General features: G+C 52.0%; 1 protein-coding gene across 1 annotated transcript in view; it reads left to right on the forward strand.

The window, feature by feature from the left end:
* LOC137319941 (TBC1 domain family member 10B-like) overlaps nt 1–23685 on the forward strand; it is a gene marked incomplete at its 3' end in the record, with an annotated part of 62707 nt that overhangs the window by 10014 nt on the left and 29008 nt on the right. Inside the window, exon 2 of the mRNA XM_067981815.1 lies at nt 13191–13226. Within this exon, the coding sequence (XP_067837916.1) occupies nt 13191–13226 (36 nt within the window). The remainder of the gene's footprint in view (nt 1–13190; nt 13227–23685) is intronic.

Raw genomic sequence — 23685 nt, forward strand, 5'->3', positions numbered from 1 at the left:
TGTGGGAGCGAGTTCCACATTCTCACCACTCTCTGGGGAAAGAAGTTTCTCCTGAATTCCCCGATTGGATTTATTAGTGACTATCTTATATTTATGGCCCCCCGAGTTCTGGTCTCTCCCCACAAGTGAAAACATCTTCTCTATGTCTACCCTATCGAACCCTTTCATAATCTTAAAGACCTCGATCAGGTCACCCCTCAGTCTTCTCTTTTCCAGAGAAAAGAGCCCCAGATCGTTGCAACCTCTCAGTTCTGGTATCGTACCTTGTGAATTTTTTTGCTGTTTGGTCAGTGCCTCTATACCCTTTTTGTGATTATGGAGACCAGAAGTGTGCACAGTGCTCCAGGTGTGGGCTAAACAATGTATATATCGAGACCAGAGCTGCGCACAGACTCCAAGTGTGGGCGAAACAATGCATGTGTGGAGACCAGAGCTGTGCACCGTGCTCTGTGTGGGTTGAACAATGTATATATAGAGACCAGAACTGCACAGTACCATGTGTGGTCGAAGCAATGTATATATCGAGACCAGAACAATACTCCGTGTGGTCTAAGCAATGTATATATAGAAACCAGAACTGTGCACAGTACTCCAAGTGTGTAAAGAAAATCTCTTTTACTTTAACTATTGGTGAGTGGCATACAGGCACGTAGCCTGGTTGCTGCATTGCCTGGCAATTGGGCGGGGTGGAGGTGGGGGGTTACGGGAGAGTGATAAGGTTTGAGATGGGATCCTTTTGGTCCCTGCTGGGAACTGTGTCTTTCTGCTCTGTAACTTGTCATGGACAACACAAGTGACACGTGACTGTGACATTGTGGCAGTGGGGGAAAAATTAGATCCCGGGTATCGGTTATTCGATACATAAACCCCCCCGAACCCCTCGATTGGATTCCAGTCTGTAACTCACTCCCGGGTATCTGTTATTCTATATATAAACACCCCTGAACCCCTCGATTAGATTCCAGCCTGTAACTCACTCCTGGGTATCTGTTATTCTATACATAAACCCCCCGAACCCCTCGATTAGATTCCAGCCTGTAACTCACTCCCGGGTATCTGTTATTCTATATATAAACCCCCCGAACGCCTCGATTAGATTCCAGCCTGTAACTCACTCCCGGGTATCTGTTATTCTATATATAAACCCCCCGAACCCCTCGATTAGATTCCAGTCTGTAACTCACTCCCGGGTATCTGTTATTCTATATATAAACCCCTCCGAACCCCTCGATTAGATTCCAGCCTGTAACTCACTCCCGGGTATCTGTTATTCTATATATAAACCCCCCCGAACCCCTCGATTAGATTCCAGCCTGTAACTCACTCCCGGGTATCTGTTATTCTATATATAAACTCCCCCGAACCCCTCGATTAGATTCCAGTCTGTAACTCACTCCCGGGTATCTGTTATTCGATATATAAACCCCCCGAACCCCTCGATTGGATTCCAGCCTGCAACTCACTCCCGGGTATCTGTTATTCTATATATAAACCCCTCCGAACCCCTCGATTAGATTCCAGCCTGTAACTCACTCCCGGGTATCTGTTATTCTATATATAAACCACCCCGAACCCCTCGATTAGATTCCAGCCTGTAACTCACTCCCGGGTATCTGTTATTCTATATATAAACCCTCCCGAACCCCTCGATTAGATTCCAGCCTGTAACTCACTCCCGGGTATCTGTTATTCTATATATAAACCCTCCCGAACCCATCGATTAGATTCCAGTCTGTAACTCACTCCTGGGTATCTGTTATTCTATATACAAACCCCCCGAACCCCTCGATTAGATTCCAGCCTGTAACTCACTCCCGGGTATCTGTTATTCTATATATAAACCCCCCGAACCCCTCGATTAGATTCCAGTCTGTAACTCACTCCTGGGTATCTGTTATTCTATATACAAACCCCCCGAACCCCTCGATTAGATTCCAGTCTGTAACTCACTCCCGGGTATCTGTTATTCTATATATAAACCCCCCGAACCCCTCGATTAGATTCCAGTCTGTAACTCACTCCCGGGTATCTGTTATTCTATATACAAACCCCCCGAACCCCTCGATTAGATTCCAGTCTGTAACTCACTCCTGGGTATCTGTTATTCTATATACAAACCCTCCCGAACCCCTCGATTAGATTCCAGTCTGTAACTCACTCCCGGGTATCTGTTATTCTATATATAAACCCCCCGAACCCCTCGATTAGATTCCAGTCTGTAACTCACTCCTGGGTATCTGTTATTCTATATACAAACCCCCCGAACCCCTCGATTAGATTCCAGTCTGTAACTCACTCCCGGGTATCTGTTATTCTATATATAAACCCCCCGAACCCCTCGATTAGATTCCAGTCTGTAACTCACTCCTGGGTATCTGTTATTCTATATACAAACCCCCCGAACCCCTCGATTAGATTCCAGTCTGTAACTCACTCCCGGGTATCTGTTATTCTATATATAAACCCCCCCGAACCCCTCGATTAGATTCCGGCCTGTAACTCACTCCCGGGTATCTGTTATTCTATATATTAACCCCCCGAACCCCTCGATTAGATTCCAGCCTGTAACTCACTCCCGGGTATCTGTTATTCTATATATAAACCCCCCCGAACCCCTCAATTAGATTCCAGCCTGTAACTCACTCCCGGGTATCTGTTATTCTGTATATAAACCCCCCGAACCCCTCGATTAGATTCCAGCCTGTAACTCACTCCCGGGTATCTGTTATTCTATATATAAACCCCCCGAACCCCTCGATTAGATTCCAGTCTGTAACTCACTCCCGGGTATCTGTTATTCTATATATAAACCCCCCGAACCCCTCGATTAGATTCCAGCCTGTAACTCACTCCCGGGTATCTGTTATTCTATATATAAACCCCCCGAACCCCTCGATTAGATTCCAGCCTGTAACTCACTCCCGGGTATCTGTTATTCTATGTATTAACCCTCCGAACCCCTCGATTAGATTCCAGCCTGTAACTCACTCCCGGGTATCTGTTATTCTATATATAAACCCCCCCCGAACCCCTCGATTCGATTCCAGCCTGTAACTCACTCCCGGGTATCTGTTATTCTATATATAAACCCCCGAACCCCTCGATTAGATTCCAGCCTGTAATTCACTCCCGGGTATCTGTTATTCTATATATAAACCCCCCCGAACCCCTCGATTAGATTCCAGTCTGTAACTCACTCCCGAGTATCTGTTATTGTATATATAAACCCCCCGAACCCCTCGATTAGATTCCAGTCTGTAACTCACTCCCGGGTATCTGTTATTGTATATATAAACCCCCCGAACCCCTCGATTAGATTCCAGTCTGTAACTCACTCCCGGGTATCTGTTATTGTATATATAAACCCCCCGAACCCCTCGATTAGATTCCAGTCTGTAACTCACTCCCGGGTATCTGTTATTCTATATATAAACCCCCCGAACCCCTCGATTAGATTCCAGCCTGTAACTCACTCCCGGGTATCTGTTATTCTATATAAACCCCCCCCGAACCCCTCGATTAGATTCCAGCCTGTAACTCACTCCCGGGTATCTGTTATTGTATATATAAACCCCCCGAACCCCTCGATTAGATTCCAGTCTGTAACTCACTCCCGGGTATCTGTTATTCTATATATAAACCCCCCTGAACCCCTCGATTAGATTCCAGTCTGTAACTCACTCCCGGGTATCTGTTATTCTATATATAAACCCCCCGAACCCCTCGATTAGATTCCAGTCTGTAACTCACTCCCGGGTATCTGTTATTCTATATATTAACCCCCCCGAACCCCTCGATTAGATTCCAGTCTGTAACTCACTCCCGAGTATCTGTTATATAACAAACCACCCCCACCCGAGCCCCATCGATTATCTTAGGTGTAAATGTATGGGTGTAGATGGCGGGTGTGGATGTGTGTGTATCTTGGAAAGTTACGGCACAGAAGTCGGCCATTCGGCCCATCGTGTCCGTGCCGGCCGAAAAAGAGCTATCCAGCTTCAACCCACTTTCCAGCACTTGGTCTGTTGCCCTGTAGGTTCACGGCACTTCAGGTGCACATCCAGGTAGTTTTTAAATGAGTTGAGGGTTTCTGCCTCTCCCACCCTCTCAGGCAGTGAGTTCCAGACTCCCACCACCCTGTGGGTGAAAAAATATCTCCTCAGCTCCCCTCTAATCCTTCTACCAATTACTTTAAATCTAAGATCCCCCTGCTAAGGGAAATAGGTCCTCCCTGTCCACTCTATTTGGTCCTGTCATAATTTTATATACATCAATTAAATCTCCCCTCAGCCTCCTTTGTTCCAAAGAAAACCCCAGCCTATCCAATCTTTCCTCATAGCTAAAATTCTCCAGCCCTGGCAACATCCTCGTAAATCTCCTCTGTACCCTCTCTTGTGCAATCACATCTTTCCTGTAATGTGGTGACCAGAAGTGTTCGCAGTTCTCAAGCTGAGGCCACACTAGTGTTTTATACAGTTCCAGCACAACCTCCCTGCTCTTATATTCTATTAGCCTCAGCTAATAAAGGAAAGTATCCCGTATGCCTTCTTATCTACTTGTCCTGCTACCTTCAGGGATCTGCACTCCAAGGTCCCTCACTTCCTCTGCACCTCTCAATATCGTCCCATTTATTGTGTATTCCCTTGCCTTGTTTGCTCTCCCCAAATGTATTACCTCACACTTCTCCGGATTGAATTCCATTTGCCACTTTTCTGCCCACCTGACCAGTCCATTGATATCTTCCTGCAGTCTACAGCTTTCCTCCTCACTATCAACCACACGGCCAATTTTTGTATCATCGGCAAACTTCTTGATCAAGCCCTCCATGTTCAAGTCCAAATCATTAATATACACCACAAAAAGCAAGGGACCGAGTACTGAGCCCTGCGGAACCCCACTGGAAACAGCCTTCCAGTCACAAAACACCCGTCGACCATTAGCCTTTGCCTCCTGCCACTGAGCCAATTTTGGATCCAACTTGCCACTTTCCCTTGGATCCCATGGGCTTTTACTTTTTTGACCAGTCTGCCGTGTGGGACCTTGTCAAAAGCCTTGCTAAAATCCATATAGAGTAGATCAAATGCATTACCCTCATCGACCCTCCTTGTTACCTCCTCAAAAAATTCAATCAAGTTCGTCAGACACGACCTCCCCTTAACAAATCCATGCTGACTGTCCTTGATTAACCCGTGCCTTTCCACATGACGATTTATCCTGTCCCTCAGAATTGATTCCAATGATTTGCCAATCACCGAGGTTAGACTGACTGGCCTGTAATTACTCGGTCTAACTCTTCCTGCCCTTTTAAACGATGGTACAACGTTAGCAGTCCTCCAATCCTCCGGCACCATGCCTGTATCCGGTGGGAATTGGAAAATGACGGTCAGAGCCTCCGCTATTTCCTCCCTTGCTTCTCTTAACAGCCTGGGATACATTTCATCCGGGTCTGGTGATTTATCTACTTTCAAAGATGCTAATCCCCTTAATACTTCCTCTCGCAGTATGTTTATTGTTTATCCCATCCGATATTTCACACTCCTCCTCCTCGAACTACAATCTCTGCATCGTCCCCCTCTTTTGTGAAGATGGACGCAAAGTATTCATTAAGAACCATACCCACATCTTCCGCCTCCACACACAGGTTACCTTTTTGGTCTCTAATAGGCCCTACTCTTTCCTTAGTTATCCTCTTAACGTATTTATAAAACATCTTTGGCTTTTCCTTAATTTTATTTGCCAGTATTTTTCATGCCCTCTCTTTGCTTTCCTGATTTCCTTTTTAATTTTCCCCCTGCACTTTCCGATACTCCTCTAGGCTTTCTGCAGTATTGAGCTCTCGGTGTCTGACATAAGCTTCCCTTTTTGCTGTATGCTCCTTGTCATCCAGGGGGCTCTAGATTTGGCAGTCCCACCCTTTTTCTTGTTTACTCTGCACCCCTTGAATCTTCCCCTCGAACGCCTCCCACTGCTCTGACACTGATTTACCTTCAAGTAGCTGTTTCCAGTCCGCTTTTGGTAAATCACTTCTCAGCTTAGTAAAATTGGTCTTTCCCCAATTTAGAACATTTATTCCTGTTCTATCTCTGTCCTTTTCCATAATTACGCTAAATCTGACTGTATTATGATCACTACTACCATTGATACTCCTTCCACCTGCCCAGCTTCATTCCCTGAAACTAAATTCAGAACTGCCCTCCCTCTGTTGTTGGGCCTGCTACATACTGGCTAAAAAAGTTCTCCTGAATGCAATTGAAGAATTCTGAGCCCTCTATACCCATCGCACTGTTTGTATCCCAGTTAATATTAAATCCCCTACTATTACTGCCCTATTGGTTTTGCACTGCTCAGAAATTTGCCCACATATTTGCTCTTCTACCTCTCTCTGTAGATGTTGGGTGTGGATGTGTGTGTGTAAATGCCGGGTGTGTAAATGCCAGGTGCGGATGTGTGTGTGTAAATGCCGGGTGTGGATGTGAGTGTGTAAATGCCGGGTGTGGATATATGTGTGTAAATGCCGGGTGTGGATGTGAGTGTGTAAATGCCGGGTGCGGATGTGTGTGTGTAAATGCCGGGTGTGGATGTGTGTGTGTAAATGCCGGGTGTGGATGTGAGTGTGTAAATGCCGGGTGCGGATGTGTGTGTGTAAATGCCGGGTGTGGATGTGTGTGTGTAAATGCCGGGTGTGGATGTGTGTGTGTAAATGCCGGGTGTGGATGTGTGTGTGTAAATGCCGGGTGTGGATGTGTGTGTGTAAATGCCGGGTGTGGATGTGTGTGTGTAAATGCCGGGTGTGGATGTGTGTGTGTAAATGCCGGGTGTGGGTGTGTGTGTGTAAATGCCGGGTGTGGGTGTGTGTGTGTAAATGCCTGGTGTGGATGTGTGTGTGTAAATGCCGGGTGTGGATGTGTGTGTGTGAATGCCTGGTGTGGATGTGTGTGTGTGAATGCCGGGTGTGGGTGTGTGTGTGTAAATGCCTGGTGTCGATGTGTGTGTGTAAATGCCGGGTGTTGATGTGTGTGTGTGTAAATGCCGGGTGTGGATGTGAGTGTGTAAATGCCGGGTGTAGATGTGTGTGTGTAAATGCCTGGTGTGGATGTGTGTGTGTGTAAATGCCTGGTGTGGATGTGTGTGTGTGAATGCCGGGTGTGGATGTGTTTGTGTGTAAATGCCTGGTGTTGATGTGTGTGTGTGTAAATGCCTGGTGTCGATGTGTGTGTGTAAATGCATGGTGTCGATGTGTGTGTGTAAATGCCGGGTGTGGATGTGTGTGTGTAAATGCCGGGTGTGGATGTGTGTGTGTAAATGCCTGGTGTGGATGTGTGTGTGTAAATGCCGGGTGTGGATGTGTGTGTGTAAATGCCGGGTGTGGATGTGTGTGTGTAAATGCCGGGTGCGGATGTGAGTGTGTAAATGCCGGGTGTGGATGTGTGTGTGTAAATGCCGGGTGTGGATGTGTGTGTGTAAATGCCGGGTGTGGATGTGAGTGTGTAAATGCCGGGTGTGGATGTGTGTGTAAATGCCTGGTGTTGATGTGTGTGTGTAAATGCCGGGTGTGGATGTGAGTGTGTAAATGCCGGGTGTGGATGTGTGTGTAAATGCCTGGTGTCGATGTGTGTGTGTAAATGCCGGGTGTGGATGTGAGTGTGTAAATGCCGGGTGTAGATGTGTGTGTGTAAATGCCGGGTGTAGATGTGTGTGTGTAAATGCCTGGTGTGGATGTGTGTGTGTGTGAATGCCTGGTGTGGATGTGTTTGTGTGTAAATGCCTGGTGTCGATGTGTGTGTGTGTAAATGCCTGGTGTCGATGTGTGTGTGTAAATGCCTGGTGTCGATGTGTGTGTGTAAATGCCGGGTGTGGATGTGTGTGTGTAAATGCCGGGTGTGGATGTGTGTGTGTCAATGCCGGGTGTGGATGTGAGTGTGTAAATGCCGGGTGTGGATGTGTGTGTGTAAATGCCGGGTGTGGATGTGTGTGTGTAAATGCCTGGTGTCGATGTGTGTGTGTAAATGCCTGGTGTCGATGTGTGTGTGTAAATGCCGGGTGTGGATGTGTGTGTGTAAATGCCGGGTGTCGATGTGTGTGTGTAAATGCCGGGTGTGGATGTGTGTGTGTAAATGCCGGGTGTGGATGTGTGTGTGTAAATGCCGGGTGTGGATGTGTGTGTGTAAATGCCTGGTGTCGATGTGTGTGTGTAAATGCCTGGTGTCGATGTGTGTGTGTAAATGCCGGGTGTGGATGTGTGTGTGTAAATGCCTGGTGTGGATGTGTGTGTGTAAATGCCGGGTGTCGATGTGTGTGTGTGTAAATGCCGGGTGTGGATGTGTGTGTGTAAATGCCTGTTGTGGATGTGTGTGTGTAAATGCCTGGTGTCGATGTGTGTGTGTAAATGCCTGGTGTGGATGTGTGTGTGTAAATGCCTGGTGTGGATGTGTGTGTGTAAATGCCTGGTGTGGATGTGTGTGTGTAAATGCCTGGTGTGGATGTGTGTGTGTAAATGCCTGGTGTGGACGTGTGTGTGTAAATGCCTGGTGTGGATGTGTGTGTGTAAATGCCTGGTGTGGATGTGTGTGTGTAAATGCCTGGTGTGGATGTGTGTGTGTAAATGCCGGGTGTGGATGTGTGTGTGTGAATGCCGGGTGTGGATGTGTGTGTGTAAATGCCTGGTGTCGATGTGTGTGTGTAAATGCCTGGTGTCGATGTGTGTGTGTAAATGCCTGGTGTGGATGTGTGTGTGTAAATGCCGGGTGTGGATGTGTGTGTGTAAATGCCGGGTGTGGATGTGTGTGTGTAAATGCCTGGTGTGGATGTGTGTGTGTAAATGCCTGGTGTGGACGTGTGTGTGTGAATGCCGGGTGTGGATGTGAGTGTGTAAATGCCGGGTGTGGATGTGTGTGTGTAAATGCCTGGTGTGGATGTGTGTGTGTAAATGCCTGGTGTGGATGTGTGTGTGTAAATGCCGGGTGTGGATGTGTGTGTGTAAATGCCGGGTGCGGGTGTGTGTGTGTAAATGCCGGGTGTGGATGTGTGTGTGTAAATGCCGGGTGTGGATGTGTGTGTGTAAATGCCTGGTGTGGATGTGTGTGTGTAAATGCCGGGTGTGGATGTGTGTGTGTAAATGCCGGGTGTGGATGTGTGTGTGTAAATGCCGGGTGCGGATGTGTGTGTGTAAATGCCGGGTGTGGATGTGTGTGTGTAAATGCCGGGTGTTGATGTGTGTGTGTAAATGCCGGGTGTTGATGTGTGTGTGTAAATGCCGGGTGTGGATGTGTGTGTGTAAATGCCGGGTGTGGATGTGTGTGTGTGTAAATGCCGGGTGTGGATGTGTGTGTGTAAATGCCGGGTGTGGATGTGTGTGTGTAAATGCCGGGTGTAGTGTGTGTATAAATGCCGGGTGTGGATGTGTGTGTGTAAATGCCGGGTGTGGATGTGTGTGTGTAAATGCCGGGTGTGGATGTGTGTGTGTAAATGCCGGGTGTAGTGTGTGTATAAATGCCGGGTGTGGATGTGTGTGTGTAAATGCCGGGTGTGGATGTGTGTGTGTAAATGCCGGGTGTGGATGTGTGTGTGTGTAAATGCCGGGTGTGGATGTGTGTGTATAAATGCCGGGTGTGGATGTGTGTGTGTAAATGCCGGGTGTGGATGTGTGTGTGTAAATGCCGGGTGTGGATGTGTGTGTGTAAATGCCGGGTGTGGATGTGTGTGTGTAAATGCCGGGTGTGGATGTGTGTGTGTAAATGCCGGGTGTGGATGTGTGTGTGTAAATGCCTGGTGTCGATGTGTGTGTGTAAATGCCTGGTGTGGATGTGTGTGTGTAAATGCCGGGTGTGGATGTGTGTGTGTAAATGCCGGGTGTGGATGTGTGTGTGTAAATGCCTGGTGTGGATGTGTGTGTGTAAATGCCTGGTGTGGACGTGTGTGTGTGAATGCCGGGTGTGGATGTGAGTGTGTAAATGCCGGGTGTGGATGTGTGTGTGTAAATGCCTGGTGTGGATGTGTGTGTGTAAATGCCTGGTGTGGATGTGTGTGTGTAAATGCCGGGTGTGGATGTGTGTGTGTAAATGCCGGGTGCGGGTGTGTGTGTGTAAATGCCGGGTGTGGATGTGTGTGTGTAAATGCCGGGTGTGGATGTGTGTGTGTAAATGCCTGGTGTGGATGTGTGTGTGTAAATGCCGGGTGTGGATGTGTGTGTGTAAATGCCGGGTGTGGATGTGTGTGTGTAAATGCCGGGTGCGGATGTGTGTGTGTAAATGCTGGGTGTGGATGTGTGTGTGTAAATGCCGGGTGTTGATGTGTGTGTGTAAATGCCGGGTGTGGATGTGTGTGTGTAAATGCCGGGTGTGGATGTGTGTGTGTGTAAATGCCGGGTGTGGATGTGTGTGTGTAAATGCCGGGTGTGGATGTGTGTGTGTAAATGCCGGGTGTGGATGTGTGTGTGTAAATGCCGGGTGTGGATGTGTGTGTGTAAATGCCGGGTGTGGATGTGTGTGTGTGTAAATGCCGGGTGTGGATGTGTGTGTGTAAATGCCGGGTGTGGATGTGTGTGTGTAAATGCCGGGTGTAGTGTGTGTATAAATGCCGGGTGTGGATGTGTGTGTGTAAATGCCGGGTGTAGTGTGTGTATAAATGCCGGGTGTGGATGTGTGTGTGTAAATGCCGGGTGTGGATGTGTGTGTGTAAATGCCGGGTGTGGATGTGTGTGTGTAAATGCCGGGTGTGGATGTGTGTGTGTAAATGCCGGGTGTGGATGTGTGTGTGTAAATGCCGGGTGTGGATGTGTGTGTGTAAATGCCGGGTGTAGTGTGTGTATAAATGCCGGGTGTGGATGTGTGTGTGTAAATGCCGGGTGTGGATGTGTGTGTGTAAATGCCGGGTGTGGATGTGTGTGTGTGTAAATGCCGGGTGTGGATGTGTGTGTATAAATGCCGGGTGTGGATGTGTGTGTGTAAATGCCGGGTGTGGATGTGTGTGTGTAAATGCCGGGTGTGGATGTGTGTGTGTAAATGCCGGGTGTGGATGTGTGTGTGTAAATGCCGGGTGTGGATGTGTGTGTATAAATGCCGGGTGTGGATGTGTGTGTATAAATGCCGGGTGGGGATGTGTGTGTGTAAATGCCGGGTGTGGATGTGTGTGTGTAAATGCCGGGTGTGGATGTGTGTGTGTAAATGCCGGGTGTGGATGTGTGTGTGTAAATGCCGGGTGTGGATGTGTGTGTGTAAATGCCGGGTGTGGATGTGTGTGTGTGAATGCCGGGTGTGGATGTGTGTGTGTGTAAATGCCGGGTGTGGATGTGTGTGTGTGAATGCCTGGTGTGGATGTGTGTGTATAAATGCCGGGTGTGGATGTGTGTGTGTAAATGCCGGGTGTGGATGTGTGTGTAAATGCCGGGTGTGGATGTGTGTGTGTAAATGCCGGGTGTGGATGTGTGTGTGTAAATGCCGGGTGTGGATGTGTGTGTGTGTAAATGCCGGGTGTGGATGTGTGTGTGTAAATGCCGGGTGTGGATGTGTGTGTGTAAATGCCGGGTGTGGATGTGTGTGTGTAAATGCCGGGTGGAGCTGTGCTGATTGATGCACTATTTGCTCATGTCACTGGACTGCTTGATTCTGTTGGTGTTTAAGTAGCTTTTGGTTGCAAATTTTCTCCAGTGAAATATTGAGAGGAATGAAGCCATTGCCTTTGGTCCCAGCCACCGACTCCATCCCCCTCCCTGGCCGCTGTCTGTGGCTGAATCAGACCGTTCACAACCTCGGCATCCTCTCTGACCCTGAGCTGACCTTCCGTCCCCATATCCGCTCCACCACCAAGGCCGCCTCCTTCCACTTCTGTAACATCGCCCGTCTCCGCCCCCTGCCTCAGCTCAACTGCTGCTGAAACCCTCATCCCAGCCTTTATTCCCTCCGGACTGCGACTGTTCCAATGCTCTCCCGGCCGGCCTCCCACCTTCCACCCTCCGTAACCATCCGCTCGTTCCAAAACTCCTGCTGCCCCCCCGTATCCTAACTCGCACCCAGTCCCCCGTTCACCCATCACCCCCCCTGTGCTCGCTGACCTGCAGTGGCTCCCGGTCCGGCAACGCCTCGATTTTAAAATTCTCATCCTCGTGTTCAAATCCCTCCACGGCCCTCGTCCACCCCCCTCTCCCTATCTCTGATACCTCCTCCAGCCCCCTACAACCCTCCGAGATCTCTGCACTCCTCCGATTCCGGCCTCTTGTCCATCCCCTGATTTTAATCGCTCCACCATTGGCGGCCGTGCCTTCAGCCGCCTGGGCCCGAAGCTCTGGAATTCCCTCCCTAAACCTCTCCGCCTCTCTCTCTCTCCTCCTTTAAGACGCTCCTTAAAACCTCCCTCTTTAACCAAGCTTTTGGCCACCTGTCCTAATATCTCCTTATGTGGCTCGGGGACAAGTTATGTCGGATCTACGCTCCTGTGAAGCGTCCTTGGGGACGTTTTACTACGTTAAAGGCGCTACATAAATGCAAGTCGTAGCAGAGAAGGGAGCATTTGCCCCGTTGGCCTTGCAGTAGCAGCTGGAAGTAAACGGTTTTATTGAAAACAGGAAATGAGCGCAGTGGGAAAATGGCATTCGGTATCTGTCCCTGTGACTTGGCGACAGCGTTGAAAGAATAGCTGCTGCCTTTTGGGGAACCGAGAGAGGTGGTTTTAGTGAAGGTGCGTGCAGCTCAAGGAAGGGCTGGTTGAAGGAATGAGCCCCAGGCTCAATCCTTGGCCACCGCTGAGCCAGCTACGTGCCGCCAGGGTGGTGGGGCAGGTGCTAGAACTGGCCTCAGCGGAACAGCTCTGGGTGAGACAGGGTGGGGGGCGGGGGAAGAAAGGCAGCTGGGTTCCGGCTCCTGGACTTCCAGGATGTGGTCGTCAGATGACGCTTGGCTGTGATGGTCCCCACGGTTCAGTAGCCTGTGTTATGGTACGCGCATGTGGAGTCTGCCACTCGGGCGGGATGTTGGAGAGGGTCGGGGGCGGGGGGAGTGGGGGTGCTGGGGCCGTGGGTGAGTTTCTTGGGACCAGTGGGTGGGGAGGTGGGTTTCCCAGGCGGGTGACTCTCTGCAACCCACCCCCTCCCGCCCCCCCAACCCCGCAGTGGGTGGGGAGAGCCGCGGAGCGATGGTCTTCGCAGGCTGCTACTTGTCTCGCTGCTCCGGGTTACATGCATGCATTTTGTTTTACAGAAAGCTGGCCAATTCCAACCAACCTCCAGTGAACAGGTGAGTTGTCACTGAGGGCTGGGGCTGCTGCAAGAGCACGACATGGATACCGTGGCTGTGAGTGGACAGGAGTGTGGGAGCCAACCTTGGACACAGTGTCAGCGTCTGTCTCTGTGCATCAGGGTGGGTGCTGCGGGGTGTGTGTGTATCTCGGTGGGAGACAGTGTGCATTTGTGTGAGAAGTGTGTACGTGTTTGGTAGCTGTTAGTAGGGGATTCAGTCTATCTGATTGTCGGTGAGTGAGCGTGTCTGTGAGAGAGTGAGCGAGCGTGCCTGTGAGAGTGAGTGAGTGAGCGAGTGTGCCTGTGAGAGTGAGTGAGCGAGCGAGCGTGCCTGTGAGAGTGAGTGAGCGAGCGAGCGTGCCTGTGAGAGTGAGTGAGCGAGCGAGCAAGCCTGTGAGAGTGAGTGAGTGAGCGAGCGAGCGTGCCTGTGAGAGTGAGTGAGTGAGCGAGTGTGCCTGTGAGAGTGAGTGAGCGAGCGAGCGTGCCTGTGAGAGTGAGCGAGCGAGCGTGCCTGTGAGTGAGTGAGCGAGCGAGCAAGCCTGTGAGAGTGAGTGAGTGAGCGAGCGAGCGTGCCTGTGAGAGTGAGTGAGTGAGCGAGCGTGCCTGTGAGAGTGAGCGAGCGAGCGAGCGTGCCTGTGAGAGTGAGTGAGTGAGCGAGCGTGCCTGTGAGAGTGAGTGAGCGAGCGAGCGTGCCTGTGAGAGTGAGTGAGCGAGCGAGTGTGCCTGTGAGAGTGAGCGAGCGAGCGAGCGTGCCTGTGAGAGTGAGTGAGCGAGCGAGCGTGCCTGTGAGAGTGAGCGAGCGAGCGTGCCTGTGAGAGTGAGTGAGCGAGCGTGCCTGTGAGAGTGAGTGAGCGAGCGTGCCTGTGAGAGTGAGTGAGCGAACGTGCCTGTGAGAGTGAGTGAGCGAGCGAGCGTGCCTGTGAGAGTGAGTGAGCGAGCGAGCGTGCCTGTGAGAGTGAGTGAGCGAGCGAGCGTGCCTGTGAGAGTGAGTGAGCGAGCGTGCCTGTGAGAGTGAGCGAGCGAGCGTGCCTGTGAGAGTGAGCGAGCGAGCGAGCGTGCCTGTGAGAGTGAGCGAGCGAGCGAGCGTGCCTGTGAGAGTGAGCGAGCGAGCGTGCCTGTGAGAGTGAGTGAGCGAGCGTGCCTGTGAGAGTGAGTGAGCGAGCGAGCGTGCCTGTGAGAGTGAGTGAGCGAGCGAGCGTGCCTGTGAGAGTGAGTGAGCGAGCGAGCGTGCCTGTGAGAGTGAGTGAGCGAGCGAGCGTGCCTGTGAGAGTGAGCGAGCGAGCGTGCCTGTGAGAGTGAGTGAGCGAGCGAGCGTGCCTGTGAGAGTGAGTGAGCGAACGTGCCTGTGAGAGTGAGTGAGTGAGCGTGTCTGTGAGAGTGAGTGAGCGAGCGAGCCTGTGAGAGTGAGCGAGCGAGCGAGCGTGCCTGTGAGAGTGAGTGAGCGAGCGAGCGTGCCTGTGAGAGTGAGTGAGCGAGCGTGCCTGTGAGAGTGAGTGAGCGAGCGTGCCTGTGAGAGTGAGTGAGCGAGCGAGCGTGCCTGTGAGAGTGAGTGAGCGAGCGAGCGTGCCTGTGAGAGTGAGCGAGCGAGCGAGCGTGCCTGTGAGAGTGAGCGAGCGAGCGAGCGTGCCTGTGAGAGTGAGTGAGCGAGCGAGCGTGCCTGTGAGAGTGAGTGAGCGAGCGAGCGTGCCTGTGAGAGTGAGTGAGCGAGCGAGCGTGCCTGTGAGAGTGAGCGAGCGAGCGTGCCTGTGAGAGTGAGTGAGCGAGCGAGCGTGCCTGTGAGAGTGAGTGAGCGAGCGAGCGTGCCTGTGAGAGTGAGTGAGCGAGCGAGCGTGCCTGTGAGTGAGTTGGTGTTGTGTCTGTGAGTGAGTTGGTGTTGTGTCTGTGAGTGAGTTGGTGTTGTGTCTGTGAGTGAGTTGGTGTGTTGTGTGTCTGTGAGTGTGTCGGTGTGAGTGTGTCGGTGTGAGTGTGTCGGTGTGAGTGTGTCGGTGTGAGTGTGTCGGTGTGAGTGTGTCGGTGTGAGTGTGTCGGTGTGTTGTGTGTCTGTGTGAGTGTGTTGATGTGTAGTGTGTTGATGTGTAGTGTGTTGTGTGTCTGTGTGAGTGTGTTGATGTGTTGTGTGTCTGTGTGAGTGTGTCTGTGTGAGTGTGTCTGTGTGAGTGTGTCTGTGTGAGTGTGTCGATGTGTTGTGTGTCGGTGTGAGTGTGTCGGTGTGAGTGTGTCGGTGTGAGTGTGTGAGTGTGTCGCTGTGTGTCTGTGTGAGTGTGTCTGTGTGAGTGTGTCGGTGTGAGTGTGTCGGTGTGAGTGTGTGAGTGTGTCGCTGTGTGTCTGTGTGAGTGTGTCTGTGTGAGTGTGTCTGTGTGAGTGTGTCTGTGTGAGTGTGTCGGTGTGTTGTGTGTCGGTGTGTTGTGTGTCGGTGTGAGTGTGTCGGTGTGAGTGTGTCGGTGTGAGTGTGTCTGTGTACAATGCTGTGAATTCATTAATATTTGAGCCCCAGTTTGTGTGGAGTTGGAGCCCAGTTTGCCAGGGTTGGTTGATCAGAGGAGCGATGGGCTGTGAGCTCAGAGCCAGGTCCCAGCACTGCCTGGTACCGAAACGCTGCAGAAGTGAGCTCACTGACTGCTCCTGCTAACCAAGTCCCCGCCCCTCCGGGCCCCGCAGCAGTCCTGTCCTCCTATTCCTGACCGAGATTGATGACATTGATCCAGGCTAATGAAGCAGGGCCGGGGATCTATCAAACCTCCTCCTGTTTTGGCCCCTGTCACACCCAGAACCCCACCCCCCCCCCTCCGCCCTCCTCCAGTCCCTGTCTAGCGTGTGGTGTCTGTGGTGACCGGGCTGGCTGCTCGCTCGCCGAATCATCTGTTGACGGAGCACGGGCAGAGTTCCTGTCAGCTGAGCACTTTCTCACTCAGCCCCAGTAAATTTCCTGCTGACGGGCGAGAGCAGGGTCGTACGGAGCTGCGATGTTTCCCCCCTCCGTCCCCCCGTCCCCCCCCCACCACGGTCAAATGGCCCGGTGTGCCGGGCTCGCACTGGAAGAACGGGCGAGGTAGTGGAATTGGGGTCCCAGCACGAGTCGGGACAGGAGGGGAACAGAGTCGGGGGCAAACCCTGCCACCCCACTCCTATTGCCCTCCAATTCACTGTGGTGGTTATATTCCTGGACTAGTAATCCAGAGTTCGGGAGTTCAGATCCCACCAGGGTGGTTTAAGAATTTTAAATTCAGTTTTTTAAAAAGAATTGGAAATAAAAAGCTGGTATCAGTAGAGGTGACCTTGAAGCTGTCGGATTGTCACAAAAAGCCAACTGGGTTCACTAACATTCCTTTAGGGAAGGAAACCTGCCCTCCTTACCCGGTCTGGGTCTAAGCATGACTCCAGTCCCGCACCAGTGTGGTTGACTCTTAACTGAAGCCCCTCTGAAGTGGCCACGCAAACCATTCCATCGTATCAATACAACGGGCGTGTGTGTCTGCGTGCGTGTCTGTCGGCGCGCGCGGAGGTGTCTTTGGCGTGTGTGTTTCGCCGTGTCTGCCTGTTGGTGTGTGTGTGTCGCCATGTTGCCTGTTGGGGTGTGCGTGTCGCCCTGTGTGCCTGTCGCCGTGTGTGTCTGCCTGTCGCCGTGTGTGTCTGCCTGTCGCCGTGTGTGTCTGCCTGTCGCCGTGTGTGTCTGCCTGTCGCCGTGTGTGTCTGCCTGTCGCCGTGTGTGTCTGCCTGTCGCCGTGTGTGTCTGCCTGTCGCCGTGTGTGCGTACCTGTCGCCGTGTGTGCGTGCCTGTCGCCGTGTGTGCGTGCCTGTCGCCGTGTGTGCCTGCCTGTCGCCGTGTGTGTGCCTGTCGCCGTGTGTGTGCCTGTCGCCGTGTGTGCGTGCCTGTCGCCGTGTGTGCCTGTCGCCGTGTGTGCCTGTCGCCGTGTGTGCCTGTCGCCGTGTGTGCCTGTCGCCGTGTGTGTGTGTCTGTCGCCGTGTGTGTCTGTCGCCGTGTGTGTCTGTCGCCGTGTGTGCCTGTCGCCGTGTGTGTCTGCCTGTCGCCGTGTGTGCCTGTCGCCGTGTGTGCCTGTCTGTCGCCGTGTGTGCGTGCCTGTCGCCGTGTGTGCGTGCCTGTCGCCGTGTGTGCGTGCCTGTCGCCGTGTGTGCGTGCCTGTCGCCGTGTGTGCGTGCGTGTGTCGCCGTGTGTGCGTGCGTGTGTCGCCGTGTGTGCGTGCGTGTGTCGCCGTGTGTGCGTGCCTGTCGCCGTGTGTGCGTGCCTGTCGCCGTGTGTGCGTGCCTGTCGCCGTGTCTGCCTGTGGGGGCGAGCGCGTGTGTGTCTGTGTGTGAGAGAGAGAGCATGTGTTTTTTTTTATTCGTTCATGGGATGTGGGCGTCGCTGGTGTGGCCAGCATTTATTGCCCATCCCTAATTGCCCCTTGAGAAGGTGGTGGTGAGCCGCCTTCTTGAACCGCTGCAGTCCGTGTGGTGAAGGTTCTCCCACAGTGCTGTTAGGAAGGGAGTTCCAGGATTTGGACCCAGCGACGATGAAGGAACGGCCGATACATTTCCAAGTCGGGATGGTGTGTGACTCGGAGGGGAACGTGCAGGTGGTGTTGTTCCCATGTACCTGCTGCTCTTGTCCTTCCAGGTGGTAGAGGTCGCGGGTTTGGGAGGTGCTGTCGAAGAAGCCTTGGCGAGTTGCTGCAGTGCATCCTGTGGATGGTCCACACTGCAGCCACGGTGCGCCGGTGGTGAAGGGAGTGAATGTTTAGGGTGGTGGATGGGGTGCCAATCAAGCGGGCTGCTTTGTCCTGGATGGTGTCGAGCTTCTTGAGTGTTGTTGGAGCTGCACTCATCCAGGCAAGTGGAGAGTATTCCATCACACTCCTGACTTGTGCCTTGTAGATGGTGGAAAGGCTTTGGGGAGTCAGGAGGTGAGTCACTCGCCGCAGAATACCCAGCCTCTGACCTGCTCTTGTCGCCACTGTGCCTGTCTGTGTATATCTGTCTGCGTGAGAGAGTGTGCGCCCCTGTGTGTGCGGTGTCTGAGGCTCCATGTATTGCTCTGCTCACCCCCCTGAGGGCATTGAAGGTGGGGGGGGGGGGGGGGTAGGGGGGTGCTGGCAGATGTCCTTTGTGTACTGTCAGCAGGACAGTCGAAGAAGAGGAATCAACAGAGGCGATTTCTGGGGGTGGACGGACAGGAATAGATGAGCAAGGGGTGGGGTGGGTGGGGTGGATGGATGGTGTAGAAGAGGTGAGTGTGTTTAAACCAGCGATTAACGCTCGCCAGAAAACAAAATCGCTCCTTCACGCTGTTGTCAGACGCGAGTCAGGGAAGTGACCGTACACAGGGCAGGGCGGGGGCTCTTGGTTATCGCAGAGCGCAGTGAATACAATTTGCAGTGCTCGTCACTCCTTGATCTCCACACCAACAAAGTGCATTTATATAGCGCCTTTAAACGTAGTAAAACGCCCCCCCCCCCCCCAGGCGCTTCACAGGAGCGATTATCAAACAAAATTTGACCCGGAGCCACATAAGGAGATATTTGGACAGGCGACCAAAAGCTTGGTCAAAGAGGGAGGTTTTAAGCGTCTTAAAGGAGGAGAGAGAGAGAGGCGGAGAGGTTTAGGGAGGGAGTTCCAGAGCTTCGGGCCCAGGCGGCTGAAGGCACGGCCGCCAATGGTGGAGCGATTAAAATCAGGGGATGCGCAAGAGGCCAGAATTGGAGGAATGCAGAGATCTCGGAAGGTTGTAGAGGAGGTTACAGAGATCGGGAGTGGGGGCCGAGGGTCATGGAGGGGTTTTAAAATCGAGGCATTCCCGGACCGGGAGCCAATGTCGGCCCAGCGAGCACAGGGCGGTGATGGGTGAACGGGACTGGGTGCGAGTTGGGATACGGGGGGGACAGCGGGAGTTTTAGATGAGTTGATGGTTACGGAGGGTGGAAGGTGGGAGGACGGCCAGGAGAGCATTGGAATAGTCGGAGTCTGGAGGTCACAAAGGGCACGGGGTGAGGGTTTCAGCAGCAGATGAGCTGAGGCAGGGGGCGGAGACGGGCGACGTTACAGAAGATTGGTGGCATTGTAAGCAGTGTAGATGAAAACATAAAATTACAAAGGGATATTGATAGATTCGGTGAATGGGCAAAACTGTGGCAAATGGAATTCAATGTAGACAAATGTGAGTGAGGGCATCCACTTTGGATCAAAAAAGGATAGAACAGGGTACTTTCTAAATGGTAAAAAGTTAAAAACAGTGGCTGTCCAAAGGGACTTAGGGGTTCAGGTCCATCGATCATTGAAGTGTCATGAGCAGGTGCAGAAAATAATCAATAAGGCTAATGGAACGCTGGCCTTTATATCTGGAGGACTGGAGTACAAGGGGGCAGAAGTTATGCTGCAGCTATACAAAACCCTGGTTAGACCGCACCTGGAGTACTGTGAGCAGTTCTGGGCACCGCACCTTCGGAAGGACATATTGGCCTTGGAGGGAGTGCAGCGTAGGTTTACGAGAATGATACCCGGACTTCAAGGGTTAAGTTACGAGGAGAGATTACACAAATTGGGGTTGTATTCTCTGGAGTTTCGAAGGTTAAGGGGTGATCTGATCGAAGTTTATAAGATATGAAGGGGAACGGATAGGGTGGACAGAGAGAAACTATTTCCGCTGGTTGGGGATTCCAGGAGTAGGGGGCACAGTCTAAAAATTAGAGCCAGACCTTTCAGGAGCGAGATTAGAAAACATTTCTACACACAAAGGGTGGTAGAAGTTTGGAACTCTCTTCCGCAAACGGCAATTGATACGAGCTCAATTGCTAAGTTTAAATCTGAGATCGATAGGCTTTTTGGCAACCAAAGGTATTGAGGGATATGGGCCAAAGGCAGGTATATGGAGTAAGATCACAGATCAGCCATGATCTTATCAAATGGCGGAGCAGGCACGAGGGGCTGAATGGCCGACTCCTGTTCCTATGTTCCTAAGTGGGAGTAGGCGGCCTTGGTGATGCAGAGGATATGTGGTCTGAAGCTCATCTCAGTGTCAGATAGGAGGCCGAGGTTGTGAACGGTCTGGTCCAGCCTCAGACAGTGGCCAGGGAGGGGGATGGAGCCAGTGGCTGGGGAACGGAAGACGCAGCCGCCAATGGCGGAGCGATTAAAATCGGGAATGCGCAAGATGTCAGAATTGGAGGAGCGCAGAGATCTCGGAGGGCTGGAGGAGGTTACGGAGATCGGGAGGGAGGGGGCGAGGGCGAGGGCCGTGTCGGAGATATGAACACAGGGATGAGAATTTTAAAATCGAGGTGTTCCTGGACCGGGAGCCAATGTCGGTCAGCGAGCACAGTGGGTGATGGGTGAACGGGACCTGGTGCGAGTTAGGATACGGGGCGGCAGAGTTTTGGAACTCAGTTTGAAGATCTGTCACGTGCTGGCTGGGTGCTACTCTGTCCTTTTGTAGCTGTATCAGTGTACGCAGCGTGCCCTGAGTATCCTGCCTGTGTCCTTTCAATAAACGTGGGAGCGCCTGTCCCTGTCACAGCATTAACAGTGAGCAAAGGGGACCTGTCTCAGTCAGAGTAATAACAGTGAGGAAGGGGACCTGTCTCAGTCAGAGTAATAACGGTGAGGAAGGGGACCTGTCTCAGTCAGAGTAATAACAGTGAGGAAGGGGACCTGTCTCAGTCAGAGTAATAACGGTGAGGAAGGGGACCTGTCTCAGTCAGAGTAATAACAGTGAGCAAAGGGGACCTGTCTCAGTCAGAGTAATAACAGTGAGCAAAGGGGACCTGTCCCTGTCAGAGTAATAACAGTGAGCAAAGGGGACCTGTCCCTGTCAGAGTAATAACAGTGAGGAAGGGGACCTGTCTCAGTCAGAGTAATAACAGTGAGCAAAGGGGACCTGTCTCAGTCAGAGTAATAACGGTGAGCAAAGGGGACCTGTCCCTGTCAGAGTAATAACGGTGAGGAAGGGGACCTGTCTCAGTCAGAGTAATAACGGTGAGGAAGGGGACCTGTCCCCGTCAGAGTAATAACGGTGAGGAAGGGGACCTGTCCCTGTCACAGCATTAACAGTGAGCAAAGGGGACCTGTCTCAGTCAGAGTAATAACGGTGAGGAAGGGGACCTGTCCCTGTCAGAGTAATAACGGTGAGGAAGGGGACCTGTCCCTGTCAGAGTAATAACAGTGAGCAAAGGGGACCTGTCTCAGTCAGAGTAATAACGGTGAGGAAGGGGACCTGTCCCTGTCACAGCATTAACAGTGAGCAAAGGGGACCTGTCTCAGTCAGAGTAATAACGGTGAGGAAAGGGGACCTGTCCCCGTCAGAGTAATAACGGTGAGGAAAGGGGACCTGTCTCAGTCAGAGTAATAACGGTGAGGAAAGGGGACCTGTCCCTGTCAGAGTAATAACGGTGAGGAAGGGGACCTGTCCCTGTCAGAGTAATAACAGTGAGGAAAGGGGACCTGTCTCAGTCAGAGTAATAACGGTGAGGAAAGGGGACCTGTCTCAGTCAGAGTAATAACGGTGAGGAAAGGGGACCTGTCCCTGTCAGAGTAATAACGGTGAGGAAGGGGACCTGTCCCTGTCAGAGTAATAACAGTGAGGAAAGGGGACCTGTCTCAGTCAGAGTAATAACGGTGAGGAAAGGGGACCTGTCTCAGTCAGAGTAATAACGGTGAGGAAAGGGGACCTGTCTCAGTCAGAGTAATAACGGTGAGGAAAGGGGACCTGTCTCAGTCAGAGTAATAACGGTGAGGAAAGGGGACCTGTCCCCGTCAGAGTAATAACGGTGAGGAAAGGGGACCTGTCTCAGTCAGAGTAATAACGGTGAGCAAGGGGACCTGTCTCAGTCAGAGTAATAACGGTGAGGAAAGGGGACCTGTCTCAGTCAGAGTAATAACGGTGAGGAAAGGGGACCTGTCCCTGTCACAGCATTAACAGTGAGCAAAGGGGACCTGTCTCAGTCAGAGTAATAACGGTGAGGAAAGGGGACCTGTCCCTGTCACAGCATTAACAGTGAGCAAAGGGGACCTGTCTCAGTCAGAGTAATAACGGTGAGGAAAGGGGACCTGTCCCTGTCACAGCATTAACAGTGAGCAAAGGGGACCTGTCTCAGTCAGAGTAATAACGGTGAGCAAAGGGGACCTGTCTCAGTCAGAGTAATAACGGTGAGGAAGGGGACCTGTCCCTGTCAGAGTAATAACAGTGAGGAAGGGGACCTGTCCCTGTCAGAGTAATAACGGTGAGGAAGGGGACCTGTCCCAGTCAGAGTAATAACGGTGAGGAAGGGGACCTGTCCCTGTCAGAGTAATAACGGTGAGCAAAGGGGACCTGTCTCAGTCAGAGTAATAACGGTGAGGAAGGGGACCTGTCCCTGTCAGAGTAATAACAGTGAGCAAAGGGGACCTGTCTCAGTCAGAGTAATAACGGTGAGCAAAGGGGACCTGTCTCAGTCAGAGTAATAACAGTGAGCAAAGGGGACCTGTCTCAGTCAGAGTAATAACGGTGAGGAAGGGGACCTGTCCCTGTCAGAGTAATAACGGTGAGGAAGGGGACCTGTCTCAGTCAGAGTAATAACAGTGAGCAAAGGGGACCTGTCTCAGTCAGAGTAATAACGGTGAGCAAAGGGGACCTGTCTCAGTCAGAGTAATAACAGTGAGGAAGGGGACCTGTCTCAGTCAGAGTAATAACGGTGAGGAAGGGGACCTGTCCCCGTCAGAGTAATAACAGTGAGGAAGGGGACCTGTCTCAGTCAGAGTAATAACAGTGAGGAAGGGGACCTGTCCCTGTCAGAGTAATAACGGTGAGGAAGGGGACCTGTCCCCGTCAGAGTAATAACGGTGAGGAAGGGGACCTGTCCCCGTCAGAGTAATAACGGTGAGGAAGGGGACCTGTCCCCGTCAGAGTAATAACGGTGAGGAAGGGGACCTGTCTCAGTCAGAGTAATAACGGTGAGGAAGGGGACCTGTCCCTGTCAGAGTAATAACGGTGAGGAAGGGGACCTGTCCCCGTCAGAGTAATAACAGTGAGGAAGGGGACCTGTCCCCGTCAGAGTAATAACGGTGAGGAAGGGGACCTGTCCCTGTCAGAGTAATAACGGTGAGGAAGGGGACCTGTCTCAGTCAGAGTAATAACGGTGAGGAAGGGGACCTGTCCCTGTCAGAGTAATAACGGTGAGGAAGGGGACCTGTCCCTGTCAGAGTAATAACAGTGAGGAAGGGGACCTGTCTCAGTCAGAGTAATAACAGTGAGGAAGGGGACCTGTCCCTGTCAGAGTAATAACGGTGAGGAAGGGGACCTGTCCCCGTCAGAGTAATAACAGTGAGGAAGGGGACCTGTCCCTGTCAGAGTAATAACAGTGAGGAAGGGGACCTGTCCCTGTCAGAGTAATAACAGTGAGGAAGGGGACCTGTCCCTGTCAGAGTAATAACAGTGAGGAAGGGGACCTGTCCCTGTCAGAGTAATAACGGTGAGGAAGGGGACCTGTCCC

Source organism: Heptranchias perlo, unplaced genomic scaffold, assembly GCF_035084215.1.
Source record: "Heptranchias perlo isolate sHepPer1 unplaced genomic scaffold, sHepPer1.hap1 HAP1_SCAFFOLD_940, whole genome shotgun sequence".
Classification (NCBI taxonomy): Eukaryota; Metazoa; Chordata; class Chondrichthyes; order Hexanchiformes; family Hexanchidae; genus Heptranchias; species Heptranchias perlo.